At 37.5% G+C, this 16,643-nt stretch overlaps 1 protein-coding gene across 24 annotated transcripts in view; it reads right to left on the bottom strand.

The window, feature by feature from the left end:
* The window catches only part of LOC148650533 (protocadherin alpha-C2-like), a 167,020-nt gene that overhangs the window by 20,909 nt on the left and 129,468 nt on the right, over window positions 1–16,643 (bottom strand). For 22 of the 24 annotated variants that reach the window (XM_088604463.1, XM_088604474.1, XM_088604476.1 and 19 more), the window contains exon 2: window positions 300–358. In XM_088604463.1, coding sequence (XP_088460589.1) covers window positions 300–358 — 59 coding nt within the window. Of the gene's footprint in view, window positions 1–299; window positions 359–3,508; window positions 6,869–16,643 lie in introns of those variants that run through there. The other 2 variants (XM_088604459.1, XM_088604461.1) reach the window with 2 other exon arrangements.

Here is a 16,643-nt window from a genome sequence, read left to right as displayed (position 1 = left end):
ATGTCTATATATTATTATTATTATTATTGTTATTATTATTATTATTATTATTATTATTATTATTATTTATATCTATAATCACACAAATGAAATATCACTTACGATATCTTTGAAGCTCTGCATAAATCTTAAGAAACACTTACTGTAGATTTTATATTTGTTATAAATTATCAAAGCACTCCTGATGTAAAGAGGAAAACCTACATGAACTGTCATATTCCATGCATAATGATATAGGATGAAGATCAAAAATGACTTCTGGAAAGTCATCTGCTGCTGACTAGATTTAAAATGCTTACCTTTGCATTCCTGCTCTCAAAGATGCAGAGTAGCGCCAGTCTGCATTGGGAGGCTTGGACTGCAAAAGAAGAACAGGAATAACCCTAAGCTGGGATTTTATGCTTATTCCTTAAACCAAATATTGTCTCATTAATTAGTCATGTCATATCTGCAGCACACACACTTTAATGGGAACTGCAGCTGCAATCCTGAGGATGGAATTCATGAGAGGAAATACATGCTCTGTTCTTCTTTAACAAGATCACATTGAGAAACAAAACTTTAAAAAAAATCCTTGGAACATATGGGCATAAATTCTTCAAATTTTAGATGTCAATGTTTCTTTTCATTAGGAAATCACAATACTCTTTTAAGTTGAAATGTTAAATAAAAGGCACATTTTCATAATTAGCAGCCACTACAAACTATTAGCATGCAGAAACATTGGGACCAGGCTACAGTTGTATAAACTGAAATAATCAGTGACCACATACATCTCAAAATGTTACTGTCTACAAAAAACCCGAAGAGTTATGGCCACATCTTCAATGTTCTTGTTCATGTTATGCTTAGACAACTATAATATTAAGGATACCCCGATCAGTCTGCAGGATTTCTGGCACTGACATAATCTTCTTGAAATAAATGCCATGAGGCCTTGTCATGATATACTCTTTCAATAAGGAATCAAATGTATGTAAAACCGTAAGAAGGAGTATGCAGAAATACAGATATTATGCTATATTTGAAACACAAAAGGTATATGTTACATTTGTAAGCATGGTCCCAAAATGTTGTTCAATTATAGAGACAAAAAATATATTTCGTATACAATACAGTTACAAGTGACTTACCTTGATAAATTAACTCAAGTGCATTAACATCAATTATGTAACAAAATAACATAGAGCTGACATGCAGACAACACCCTAAACATCTGATTCAACAGCAGGACATAGGAAATTCTAAACTCTGTAAACCACATCTTTATCTACTTTCTGGAAGTCCAAGAAAATGGTGCATACCACCAGTTCAGCATAAATGGCTGTACGATAAACAATTAAATAAAATAGACAATAGCATACACAATTGTCTCTGAATCGATCACAGCAGTGTGAAAGCATTAATATTCCAAATGGCAGCTCTCCATCAATCTAACAGAAGAAAACAGATGGTATTGATCTCTACATTGCTGCCCATAGAGGGCTGATCACATATTTAACTCTTGCATATATACTAGACCGGTCTGAAATGCAAAAGCATGCTTTCAAACAAAAGTGCATGGCCTCCACATCCAGAGTCTCTGGTGAGTGGCTTCTGTGCTTTGAACTGACAAGACCTCCAGATGAGTGCTCATAACTCACTTGGCATGCCTTTTTCACCAGGGACTGTTCAACACACTCTGCTTGTTTTAGTATCACAGTATTTTTATATTCTTTTTATATTTCCTGATATGGAGCAGAATATAAAGAGCCATCTTCTCTATTCAAACCAAATACTAAGACCCAACCAGTGAGAGTTAGGGGTTAAAATATGCCAGTTAAGAAGATTAGAAGAGATCTGGATATCTACTCACTGCTTCTTCAATTCAGGTCAATTTAAATGAATGTCACAGAGCAAACCACGGGGAATAAAAAATTCCTTGTACTGTAGGTAACATAGTTTACACAGAATCTGTAGTAAGTTTGCACATATTGAACTTTATGAATGGGAACATGAGCAGGTTTTCTATAAGTGTGGCACAGTTAATTGCCCAACTATAAAGTGAACAAATCTCATACTAACGTAGACTCAGACTTGGACAATTCTTTATTTCTACTACTCCATGATTTGCTTTGTGTTGGCAGGAGAATACCTACAGCGAGCACCCAAGATTACAAATGGACTTTAAAAAGGAAGTGCATTTAGGAATGGGAACAGGAAGCATTTCTTTACATAACGAGTGGTGGGTGTCTGCCCAACTACATTGGTAAGGATAATTGCCTTGGATCTTTCATGCACTGATGAGATCCTCAGATCGATAAACTACTAGAAACCAAATGAGCACAACAGCCCAAAACACCCTTTTATATTTTTCACGTTCTTCCAAGTTCATTATGACGGATGTAGCACGGTTTTATCCAAGACATAACCAGAACTCAGTATTCAACATCAGTCCATTTAAATAAAAAAAAAATATTCCAATACATTAAAGTACAAGAACCCAAATGTTCCACTATTTTGACATTAAAAAGCACATTGAAGCAGTGCTGATCATAAGATCATTTTAGAGGTGTTTTTTTTTTTTACATCAAGAAGGGGATTGCAGACATAGGCAGATCACCTTTCTAATGGAGAACATTATTTATTAGATTGAAGTTCTACATAAAACTATGACAAATAGCTTACAATTTAGTGAATTCTTAAATGTTCTCAAAAGCAAACCTTTCTGAGAAAACATGAGTATCATTCTTTAACACCAGAAGTGCAAAGGAATAATATAGTACTTCCTTGCACTGTTCATGTGAGACAGCTTAGCTGAATTGAAACATTCCTCAGCCTTGTCACCCCTAACAAGTAAGAACTCCAGCTGCTTAGCAATGAAGTAGAACACGTCAGTGCAGCTTGTCTGGAGAAAATCAGAAATTGCTCGTTAAACCTGGGAAGAGAACTACTATGTAAAGTATGGGATGGAAAAAAAATGAATTATTTATGACTATAACTAAAATCATGCTGATAAAAAAATGGAAAAGCAGCTGTAAGGTTCGCTAATAACTCAATTTTTCCCAGGATACAGAAAATGGTTAGGAGATGATGTTTAATGATTGCTCCATTGGTTACAAAAAGGAAGATGTACAAAACACTTTGGGTCTGACACATCAAAACACATGCAGCTCGGATTCACATGCAATTTCCATCTGATTTCAGGAGAAAGAACTTAATTATAGGCAGAATGCATAATTATATTCACCTTAAATCTCATGAAAGAGAAAACATGATAAAATAGCCATTCAAATTTACAGATCTAATCTTACCTTACCTAACATTAGGGAGAACAAATTTTAGAATTTCTATTTTCATCATTATACCACCACACTGTGTGTTCCCCTAAAAAGAAAGCCCATTTGGAAACATAATGAAAATGCATTTCAATTATTTAATAAAATGATCTTAAAATATGTATAAATGAGTTTTTAAAAAGATACAAAGCATTTGAAATCTCTGTATCAATTAGTGGAGTGAAATATACCTTAACTGATCCATCCAGTCTCACCTCATTTGGCATGCTGAGTCTACGAACAAAGATCTGGCTCTGTCCACTCTGGCCAGTGAAGAATCTGTCTGAACCTACAGTACTGGTACCAGGGGGGCAGCCAGTATTGTAAAACATGAAAGTGTCACTTCCAGAGGTGGCTGTCAGGCATGTCTTATAGCAGTAAGTCTTAGTAAGGGACCCATTGCCCCTCACTTCTATATAATGAGGCTCCACCTTCAAGTCACGGCGGAGCACCACGTTATTGTTGGGCTGCTGACTGTTGTCTGGGGCCTGTTTCTGTGCCACACAGCACTGGCTCCCACAACACGGCCCCTGCTGGGTGCTGCATCGGACTATAGCCAGGACTATCACAGTCAAGACAAAAACAAAGGAGGTGGCACTCAGGGCAACAATTAAATACAGAGTCACATGTGTAAAGAGCTTGCCGTTGTCTTTGACACTCTTCTTGGGATCGGGGATGACCTTAGGAGCTAACTCCATCACCGCCACATTGACGGTGGCAGTGGCAGAGAGAGGTGGCTCCCCATTGTCTTTGACGAGGACGGTCAAGCTGAAGGTGGTGGAGTTGTCCTCTACTATTTTGCGGGTGGTGCGAACCTCCCCCGTGTGCTGGTGCACCCTGAAGAGGGTGGGGTCGGTGGCCTGCTCCAGGAAGTAGAACAGCCAGGCGTTCTGGCCTGCGTCCGCGTCATACGCCACCACTTTGGTGACGAGGTGGCCCGCCTCTGTGTCCTTGGGTATCATCTCTGTCGATCTGGACACGTTGACCGGGGAGGGGTGCCAGATTTCGGGAGCGTGGTCGTTCTGATCGACCACGTACACGTACACGGTGGCCACCCTGCTCATGGGGGGGACCCCCGCATCTTGCGCCGACACCTGGAAGTGGAACTCCCGCAGGGTCTCGTAATCGAAAGAGTGGCGGGCGTAAACCACCCCCGTCTCCGAGTTGATGGACACGTTGGAGGTGATGGGGATTTCGTGCTTCTCGTTGCTGACGATGGAGTAGGACACTTGGGCGTTTTCATTGCTGTCTGCATCCTGGGCCTTCACTGAGCACAAAGACGCCCCGGGGGCATTGTTCTCGTTGACATAGATGGTGTAGGATGTCTGTTCAAAACGGGGAGGGTTATCGTTGACGTCCGCGACCTCCACTCGGATGGTCTTCTTGGATGACAGAGGTGGGGACCCTGAGTCTGTTGCGGTGAGGGTGATGTTGTACGCTGGCACGCTTTCCCGGTCTAGAAAGCCAGCCGTGACCAAGGTGTAGTAATTTCGGAAGGATTTGATGTTGAAAGGGAGGTCTGAAGGAATTTCAAGGCTGACCTGCTTGTTGAGGCCAGAGTCTTTGTCTGTCACACTGATTAGTGCCACCACGGTGTCAGGCCGCGCGTCCTCACGAACAGGGCTGGATAAGGAAGACAGCACTATTTCAGGCGTGTTGTCATTGACATCAACGATTTCTACGACGACTTTGCAATGCACAGCCACTGCAGACGCCCCCTTATCCATAGCTTGTACATAAATCTCATAAGAGCTGGTTTCCTCATAATCCACATGGCTCCGAACTCGGATCTCCCCAGTGTTTGGGTCCATACTGAAGATTTGCCTGACCCTTTCAGGTGTATAACTGCTGAATGAATAAAAGACCTCCCCATTCGAACCTTCGTCTAAGTCTGTTGCATTTAGCTTGATCACCAACGTATCCCTGGGTGAATTTTCTAGCAAATTAACTCTGTAGATAGAGCTGTCGAATACCGGAACATTGTCATTAGAATCCAAGACTCTCACGTTTATTTTAGCAGTGCCAGTTCTTGCCGGGGTACCTCCGTCAACAGCTGTCAAAATCAACTGATGAGAAGGGTTTCGCTCGCGGTCCAGGGCTTTTTTTAGCACCAGTTCTATCAGCTTGCTGTTCGGTGCGGGAGTGTTGGAGTCCAGAGCAAAATGCTCGTTCTGGCTGAGTCGGTACATGCGAATTGAATTCGAACCCACGTCCGGATCCTGCGCGCTCTCCACAGGGAATCGCACCCCAGGTGAAGCAGATTCCGAGATCTCCAACTCGTATTCATTTCTGGGGAACTGCGGCGCATTGTCATTCACATCTAATATTTCCACTTCCACATTGTACACCTCCAGTGGATTTTCCACGACCACCTCGAGGCTCAAAAAGCAGGAGCTGCTTAGCTCACAAAGCGACTCTCTGTCTATCCTGTCATTCACGAACAATTTTCCGTTGCTAAGATTAATATCCAAATATCGCTTAGCATTGCTAGAGGTTATCTTAATCCTGCGGGCGGAGATCTTTCGAAGATCGAGACCCAAATCCACCACAATATCCCCAACTTCAGATCCGTCTTTTAATTCCTCTGGAATAGAATAGCGAATCTGCCCTGATGCAAGGCCACAAAATAATAACAATATCAAGAAAGAAACGGGCACGTTCTTCTTTTTGCTGCTACATCTCCCCGCAAGAGCCATTGCAAGCTCATTGAATCCGCAGAAGGATTAAAAACAGCTTTCCGCCTTTTTAGCTTGCAGTACGTTTTCTCGCACCACCACATTAAAAAAGAATGCTGTACGTTACCCCGCTATGTGTAAGACGACCAAAACATCCTTTCCGGTTTCTTTCTATGTTGGTATTGTATTGATAAATCCATTTTTTTTCTCCGTCCTGCTTCTCCTCAGCTCGGCTGACGGGTGTGTTTCACAGCCACTGGTGCTGCCTATCGTTCCCTCACTCTGTCTCTCCACTATTCTCCCTGCTGTTGTGTGCAATGGTGTCTGTGTTGCGGGGGAGGGGCAGCTCGCCCAAAGACTGCTGGCTGTTTTTCAGCAATTCAGAAGAAAAAAAAATAGCGACTGAATTGCGAAAGACCAGGCAGTTCGCCCAGTTTCTGTTGCGAAAAATGCAGGGTATATTAATTCTTATTTCCAGGTCTATTTAAAAGAGCTATGCATTATTATTAGGCACTTTTCTGTGGTTATGAATACATATTTGCCGCTAATATCGGGTAAAATGATTGCATGTTATTTTAACAAAGGTGTGAGCACTAATTATCGCGAATCCGCTTCAAAAAGATCCGTGCAAATACGTCTTCCTATAAACCCGAAACCCGCATCTAAATTTGGAAATCGCAATCTTAAAAACCATCGAGATCCCTTTTTTTTTTCGTCAAGAAAGAAAAAAAAACCATCCGTCCAGTTAGAAATCCCAAATCGATACTGTATATATAACAGAAGGGTGGAGATTTTTTTCCATCTCCTGTTCTTCACTCAACAGTATTCACGCTTACAGGAGGAAAAGGGTTGGGCAGCGCTGTTCTGCTTGTGTGACAAGGCGCTAAGCACAGACGCACTCTATTGTCAGTAAGAAATCACTGGCTGCTGGTTCATCCCTGTGCGCATCGAAAATGACAGGCTGTATAATCAAATCTAAAGATTATCGTTGTCTTTCAAAGGCATAACCAAATCTTTCTGATGTGTTCTTTTAAGATGCGCAAGAATGCCCTCATCACAGATTAAGATTGATTCCTTAGGATACAAAAAGATGCAAATCCGGTCAGCCAGGTCATGATTTGCTTTCGTCGAAACGTCAAATGAATACAGGTCAAAGTCATCACAAAGTGGTTTCACTAAGCGATAGCTGCAGTAGGAATACACACCTTTCAATAAGCAGAGGGTCAAGTCAATAAAAACACTACTAAAAAGAACTAGTCAATGTTGCAAATACATGTTTTCATCTAAAATCCTTTTTTCTTTTGCTAATGATTTTAGATTGAAATAAAGAATATTAAGACAATTGCATTTCACAAGAAATGGTTAGAAATGCACATACTGTATCTATGTCACATAAAACAGGATGCTACAGTTATAGGTATAAAATCACTTTTCAATTAAACACTCAAAATCAATTACATTTACAAATGAGAAAGAATGAAAGATGATTTTTAAAGCATGTGTGCATGTTGGAAATAGGGTGCAGTATGTATTAAAATAAAACCTGGGGGAAAATGTGAGAAATTCTCCCTACAAATAAAGTAAATCTTGAGAAAAAAGTGGGGATGTCCCTACAATACAACTAATACTTTTTTTAAACCACTTCTAATTTAAATCAAAAAGTGCCAAGTTATTTGTCTCAGGTATGTTTCATTCTATTAAAACTCTTATTTAAATGAGGTTTAAAATAGCAAGAAACAGAATAACAGTCAGAGGGATATGTCCACAAGTACACAGTAGAAATCCACACAGGTTTGCAGGTCAATATATACTTCCAAGGATTAAAAACAAAAAAACAAAAAAAAACAGATCAGGCAACTAGGAAGTGAATTTAGGATCATGTAAAAGCTACAAAGAATGGTGCATTTCGGAATGCTGACCTCAAGAAAATTGCTAGAGAAGATGTTGGTCTGTTAAAGGTTGAGTGCTACGTTTTTCTAAATCAATAACAGTATATCAAACCATGACAATTCATGTCAATTGCTATCTGATAATGGTTTTAGTGGTATTAAATATCCATTAGGTTCCCTACTCTGTACGCACTTTGGCTTTTCCAGCGCGTTAAATAAATACAATATTGAAAAAATGCTACCATCTGCAATATATACTGTACTCCATTAAGGGGGGGATTTTGACTGTAGGAATACAGGAATCTGTGCAGCTATTGTGTAGACAAAGTTAGTTTAGGTTTTGGAGTAGAATAAACTACAAAAAACATAAATGACTGAAGGATGTTTTATGTTGTGGAAGTCCTGTTGTGTACTGTCCTTTTGAAATGTAGACAGAACAGTACATCACTGTGCAGTGCTGAAGATGGAATGTTGTCCCAAATGTCATGTCATTTGCGAAACCACTTTATACCCTATGGTGTTGTGGGAAGCCAGAGCCTACCTGGCAAGCAACGAGCAGGGTAGGAGGGAAATTTGGCCGGGACACCAGGATAACTCCCTACTTTTATCAAGAAATGCCCAGGATCTTTAATGACCACTGAGAGTCAGGACCTCAGTTTCACCTTTAATTGCTAAATTAATTCCACAAATACAGTATATACCAAGTGCTAATTTGTGGAAACAAATGTCTGAAAGTGTTTATTTTAGTGAAAAAGGGTAGACAAACCTTTCTTCCTAATAATTTCAGCCTGGAAATGTTGTCATTTATGTTACAAATCATTGTCATTTTTGCTGCATCTAATAAAAAAATTGCAAAATTTAACTTAATCAGATTACTGCAAAAGGCCTTGCAGCACAATTTGTTGTAAATCCTCTCCTCTCATACTTGTTAAATATTTAGAGAATTACTCTAAGCCACCTGAGAGCTAGATTATGTGAGTAATCAGGGAACAATGCAGGAGCTGCCCTTCAATTGCTGTTCTAAATTAGCCCCACTCAGTATTGCTTAACCCCACCCAGAATGCTCCCCAGTGACTGGCCACAGGCAAGAGCTACCGTCTATAAAAATGACATTTCTGTGTTGTACAACAGGTGTTATAGATTTTTAAAAAAATGTTCATGACATTTGGGACAACACCGTTAACATTCCCCATCTGCATTCTTTTTTTTTCCCCAAACAAAAATATATCAGTGTTTAATTATATTAATAGGCACAGGGCACCCTGCCTTCAGCCTGTTGTATGCCAGGACAGGCTCCAACTCCCCCGTTATCCTAAATTGGAAGAAATGGTAAGAAAATGGATGGATGGATTTAATATATTATTCCTTATTGATTATACCACAGGTAATAAAATATTAATATTAACCGTGGATAAAAATGCATTTTTAACTTCATTTTTGTATGAGATTCACATTAAGATTTGGAACCTGCCATGAAGTATTTTGTTTTTCTTTTAAAAGAAAATGTAATGATCATTAAAATCATACTGAAACACACCCAAGTAATTCCTAAACATTAGGATGTATTTGATCCTTGCTTTGCTTCAAGAAAAAAATGTCACTTAGACATTATGAACACTGAACTACGCTTAAACAACACAGGTGGGTCTGTCTTTTACAATAATAATATTTCCTGATATAATCTATGAAGATATTTATTAGGGTAAAACACAAAGAATGCTGTGTAGCTAAGTAATGTATGTGTGTTAAGTACATAGAGAGAAGATCTGATACATTTCTAAAGGGAAACTTTACAAGTTAACACTTTTCGCTTTAAAAGCAATATTGTAAATATAATTAAATCAATGCATCACAGTCCTTTTCTGTTGCTAAACTGTACTGTCAAAATATATTGATATTTGTCATATTTTCTGTCACAATGTGACAGAAAAATAGCTAGTACAGCAATCCTTATGACATTCTGGAATGAATGTGTTCCGGAGTTATTAGCTCATATATGGTTTATAGCTTTGGGAAATAGTACATCTAAAAATTCCTTCTTAAAAAGTAGAGAATGTTTGGCTTTCCCAGGAAAACTTGTTATTGTGCATGTTTATTGAGCTGATTTACAAACCAAGGCCCATGTCTACATAGATATGAAGCTTTTCCCCAAAAAAATACCATCCCAATATTATACCAAATACTGTATGTTATATATATATATGATTTTGAAGAGAACACCTTTAAAGCATAAAAATATTTGTGGAATCAATGACTAGAGAAGTATCAGTATAATTAATTATAACTGCTCCCAAACTTACCATTTAAAATTATTTCTATGTGTACTACATTCACCATTTAAAGAAACAAACATTCAAATTCATATAGAATTCATGTTCTAGTTATTTTGTTACAGACTTTCATATTTTTATCTATAAGCCTTTTGTTGTATGTTAATGAAATCCACTATAGTGCTGAGAAGTGCTTCCTCCATTTTGCAATAACTCAAAAATCCAATAACCTGTCAGTCTCAACCTAAAGCAAGAGCACAGGTACTCCTGGAGCTACAGATTCTGTAGTGAGGCAAATGGATGACAGAGATATCCAATCAAAATTCACTCCCTAATGAGAAAGTGCTGCATTGAAGTCTAAGGTAACACACCTGGTCAGTAATGCTATATTATTAACCTTGCTTTATATCTGTTACCTTCAGAGCAAAATGAATGGAGATCTTGTTGAAAAGCTCATGCATCATTAAGTCTGAATATATGCATTGTGCTTTCCACATAATGCATATATACATACTGTATATACTGTATACACACATACCATACACACATTTTACAGTACCTTTGTACTACCCTGGGACACTGTCATTCTGAAGGGATGTAAACCTTATTTTTACTTTCCTTTAAGAAGCTTTTAATCAGGGTGCTAATTATGCTCAGTCTGTCAGTGCCATGAGTTGATTTGAAAAGCAAAGTTTACAGCACTGAGGTGGAATCCAAACGAGATATTCTAAAGTGCTAAAAAAGCATAAATGTCATGCCAACTACAAAGAAAACAAAGCTTTATAAAAAGCACACATATGAGCCGAAACTGCAATACCATTTCTTTTTTCTTTCTGTATACATGCACACGTATCAGCTGTAGATTTTTCATATAGATTGTCTGTGCTTCTGTATAAATAAAAATGCTAAAAACTTTTTGCTTTCTTAAAATGACTCACTGTGACAGGGTATATGTATTTTTTCTATTCTATCCCTGTCATAGTGAGAAATCTGTAAAAAGCAAAGCATCTGGAGCATTTTATTGCTATGCGTGATGGCGATATGAATGTTAGCACAATGTTGTGGGTGAACCTGGCACAAAGGCCTCATTATAATCGAATGTGGCTTTGTTTCACATCGGTTTAATCAGGCACTTTGACCTGAAAGAGCAGGGAATTGGTCCTTGCTGTTACAAACCTCACCGAAGCTAATTGCCAGTGGATTTGAACACCTGCATGTACGGTGCTGGCGTTGGATGAATCTGGCTTGTTTTATGAGGCAGCTCAGTTTCAGTCCCTGAAGAGAGGGCTTTAATTGTTTGCAATCTCCTGTGAGGAATGTACTGTAGGTACTGACATACCAAACAGGGCTTGGCAATTGAAACTAGAACTTTAAAACATTTCTCAGCAAGAGCACAGAAAATAACCTGGCAAAGTCTTCATATGGTTAGGTGTCTTGTAATACATTCTAAATTTTCTATCTATTGTTTTGTCCACCTAGCCAAATAAAGTGACAACTTACACTATTAGAGCCATTGTAACTTGTTTTTCACCTGTACGTTTTCTCACCTGCATCCGGGCTTTCATTGTAAATGGTGCAATACCTATAATCTTTGTTTAGTATAAAAATATAATGCAAAAAATAACCTTTCTTTTATTATACGTATAGAACTAATAGATGTTTGAAATAACATCCAGACCTTTTTAATAAAAAAAAATCTTATTTTTATGGGAAACAGTCTGTCATTAAATGTTTTTATGTCTATTTCTGATAATGATGATGATGTTTTTGGAGATATGCTACTGTACATGAATCACTTTGAGTTTGGCTGGTCTTTCACCTCTTACAGCATACTGTCTGAAGCACGAGCTCCAGGCTACAAAGGAGGACCACATTTCTTGTCTTCTAAATGATAAACTGAGATTCTACCCTCCTAACCCCACTTTGTCTCAGACAATAATGCCCAAGGGGTGTTGTCTTAGAATATTATTCCATGTCTACTGTTACTCCGGGCATCATGAAGTCCAAAGCCTCGCGCAAGGATGTGCACCACAAAGCAGAATCTGTTTAATATAATCAGAAAACAAGAAGTGAGCACAGAAAAATAACCAACTACAGTCACCATCAGTGCACAACCTACTTTATTATACAATGCTGATGTAAGTCATATAATGTACCTTTAAAGATTATATTATTCCTAATAACATTTGCATGTACCTGTAGTTCTATCTTATATGCAATGTGCAAGAATCTGTATTAGTATAATTACTAATAAAAGAATAATAAGTCATTCCAATAATAATGGCCAATTGCAAACATTTTATTTTATAGACTTTGTTACAGACCACATAACCACATCTAAGGATTAACAAGGGCACCCAGCAGTTAGATTCATCTGTCTGCTGATGCTGTCCCTAGTGCAAGCTGTTCCCTGTGACAGTGCCTCTGGACTCAAGCTGTGTGGTTTTTAAATAGATATAATTAACAGTCTTCTACTGGACTAAACATGCTGAAGTGGTAACTACTTTGTTGCATGCAGTTTTTTCAGTACATTATTCTGTGAATGGCCCAGTCAGAACTGATGCTATCCACTGCCTGACTATGAACTCTTCAGTAATCAGTAGAAGAACAAATGGCAGCATAACCCCAGTTAATTCTAGATGAATAGGTTTGAAAAAAATAGTTACCGTTCTTTTATTCACACAATAATTCATGCTAGATTGCCATCTATTAAAGTTTAAAATTTACAGTTATGAATATCAAGGAGCACTTTTTGCCCTGCAGCAAAAAAAAAAAATCTTTGAAATTCACCTTGTCAGTGACCTCTGCAGTGAAGGTACAGCACCTTTAACCGAGACGTCTTCACAACTGCCGAGACGCCTCCTTATTACTGGGAAGATAAACCTGCCTGGTGATGAAGGGCAAAGCCAATGTCTGCCCCTTGCTACTTTGTTGTGAACTTTTTTGTGCTTAGTAGTCCTAATATTTTCAGAGTTAGACTGCTCTAGATTTGCCACCCCAGGCCTTTCCAAGAAAATCCAGTGATGCATTCCTAAATGTAGAAATGCCAGTGGGTAATATGTCACTATTCCATCTGGGTCCAACATCCTCAGTCTGAGTGAATGCTAGGAGCATAAATAATTCTTAATGTACAGAGAAGAACACTTAGACTGAAGAGGTATAATAAAACATACCAAGTCATTTACCAAGTGAACTTAAAACATGGACAAATCGTATCTACTGCTTACTAGTATTTAAATAAGAGTCAGAAATGTTTCAAGAAAATATATAATATCTTAAGAAAATATTAGACAGAGACTGAAAAGTATGAAAACATGTCATAACTTGAAAGTTAAACAAGGAAGCTCAGAGAATTGAGTGTTGCCAAAATAGAATAGGGATTCTAGTGAAAAACCAAACTATCTAGAGGCCAGAGGCAGAAAAGTGTCAGCAAACTTTATTTCTAAAGTTCTAAACGCAACAAAATGGTGCTGATCACATTCATCTCAAAACTGTCACAGAATGTCAGTGATTACAGCAGCTCAAGGGCACTATTTTAAGAAACTCAGATCCATTGATTTCCTCAATATCTAATATTCTAAAGAAAACATTACATTTCATATGCAAAAATCCAAGAATATCAGACAACTCAGAAATAAGAGAAGACCATTTGGCACATCTAGTTAATTTGGCTATGAACACTTTACTTATCTGGGGATAAAATCCAGTCATTTCCTGCAGTATCCCAAAGAATCTGCCTTAGCAAAATAACTGGATATCTTATTCCAGGTAACAAAAACATCACTTTTAATATATAATTATTTAAATATAATAAACTATGACAAACTGAAACACATATGTACTGTAAACAGTGTATATGCACTATATATATAAAATCTACAGCACCATGTTTTTTTTTTAATATACTGTATTTGCAGAACAACAAATGGTTTGCCACAGACAGGATATCTTGCTTTTTCACCTCAGGTGGCCTTTCACTTTTGTGTTAAAGATGTATGAGCTAAATCCCAAAGACATCCATTAGCCTCTTAGAAAGAAGGCAATAGGAGAATGCATTAGTGCACAAAAATCCAGGCTTGTCTGCCAAAATCCACCTGTAACAAAAATGTGAGTTTTACAAAATCCATTGCCAAAGCCACTCTCTGTTCTGATAAACCAGTCATGTGACCTTACAGTTTCTCATTCTGTACTTGCTTGTCTGTTTACACGGACTGTTACAGAGACAACACTACATTAAGTTAGCATACAAGAACAATACCACAGGCAGTCTATATTCCATCTAAAAATTCAACACTGACTATACTATGAATTGTAGCATTAAGATGTAAAAGCAACAAACGTTTTATTATCTACCATGGGTAATACATCCCTTATAAGGAACCATAGGGAACATACCGATATTGGGGAAATAGTTTTTTCTAGGCACCATACTTTCATATTTTGGAATTTCAATAAAAAATATAATGTACTCCCCAAACAGTCTGATTGTATTTTTTAAAATGCCAGAACATGAAACATCTTACAATGTACATGCTATTGCCAGTAGCTCAAGAGCCAACTAGAACTGGCTGGCACATGTTTCAAGGGGCCAATCTGTACTGTCTATCCTGCCACAACATTACACTTAAATATACTATCAACAATTGTTGTTGTTTTGGTCATTATTGTCGTTGTTGTCATTATTGTCATTGTTGTTGTTACTCAATAGCAGCATTACCACCTTATACTGTGATTTATTCGATTTCAGGAGCTAAGCAAAATTGCACTTTCTGGCATCTGCATAAATAGCTGTATAGTTGAATTGCTGAAGTAATTCCTTGCTTCTCCTTTTGACCTGCTGTGTAACAAGGCAGCTAGAACATAACGGCTAATTATGACCATGTGTCACCCAGTTGGTAGTACAGCAGTGGATGAAGTGGGTACCCTTCCATGCAATCAATCAGACCGAGGACAGCTTTATACACAAGCAGTTATGCTTATGCTTATTCATATGCTAATTCTTATTCTAAGTAGATTTGAATATTATTTTTAATGTTTATGTTATGGGTAGCACACTGGTGCAGTGGTTAGCACTATTGCCTAATGGGGTTCAATTCCTGGGGTGCTATCTGCTTGGAGTTTGCATGTTCTCCTTGCATTTGCATGAGTTTCCTCCCACAATCCAAAGTAAAACCAATAGGTAATTGGCTTCTGTGTGTGTGTGTGTGTTTGTGTGTTTGTGTCTGTGTCCTGTGATGGACTGGTTTCCCATCCAGGTTGTATCCTGCCTTGCACCTGTTGCCTCTGGCTCTCCCATGACCCTGAACTGGATGACATAATTAGAAAATGGATGGAGGTTTTGTTATAATTAATATTGCTGGTAAAGGCATCTGTCATAATAATGTGTTTTAAAGAACATACGTAAAGTACCATTAATGTAATTTTCTAAGAGAAGGCACCATACAGTTCTAAACATTTATTCACTCAGTTAGGCAATTTACATAGATTTACATAGATTACATGTTTTTTTCCTGACATCTTAAATTATCACACTTTTTAAAAAGGCAGTTACGAAAACAAAATTCTAAATTGATTGAGCTGGATTTGTTTGCTGGTATGCTTTTAATTATTTTAATGATAAGACAATTCCTAACTCTTTTACAATTTGTGGGAGCAAATCAGGCCTGAATCTGGAAAATTGTCCACTAATTGCTTCATTAACTTTCTACTGCTTCACTTCACACTGCAAACCAAACAGTGCAAGTGACCTGTCACGTATTCCAGCAAGAAAGATGGGAATATTTAAAATCTATATAAAAAAGCAATGTGTTTCCTAGAAGTAGCACTTTCACGGAGTCATTTTTATTTAAAAATGGATGTAAAAAAAACAGAATTTGATCAAACTCCATCTTTTAGAAATGAAACTATCAGACCATTTCTTGCTAATTTGCAAACACAAATTATTGGTTTAATGAGCTCTTAATAGCTTCTTCCACTGTCTTCCAGACCTGAATTCAACCATAAAATGCTGAGGCAACTAAATTAAGCTTTAATAAGAATAATAACTTTTCTTTCATACTCAGGTCAAAAACAGCATCATCAAACATCATTATTATACTTTCTTATAATTTATAATTTATATAAATATAATTTAAATTTAATAAATTTATAATTTTTACTGTACATCCATTTTGCATCTCACACCGAAAACAGTATATTAATATTTTTGCTCAAACTAAATTAATGGCTGTAATGAATAATGAACAGGAATGTAAACATACATGACTAAATAAACTCTGAATTAGGCTTATTATGTTAGCAACTAATAGTTTAGCTGTATGTTTGACATTTGTTACTTTATATTTTGCAATCCATTTAAACCGCAGACTGTTTTAAAAGATGGTCAATTCAGAAATATGTGAAGCAAGATATTAAGTAAAGTAAAATAGCTGAATGACTTCAAGTTTAAACTAACCTACTACCATTTAACATTAAGACTGTAGCAGAGATTCA

Source organism: Lepisosteus platostomus, chromosome 13 (assembly GCF_059453375.1).
Source record: "Lepisosteus platostomus isolate fLepPlt1 chromosome 13, fLepPlt1.hap1, whole genome shotgun sequence".
NCBI lineage: Eukaryota > Metazoa > Chordata > Actinopteri > Semionotiformes > Lepisosteidae > Lepisosteus > Lepisosteus platostomus.
The sequence above is the reverse complement of the archived record's forward strand: the minus strand, read 5'-3'. Positions and strand labels throughout refer to the sequence as shown.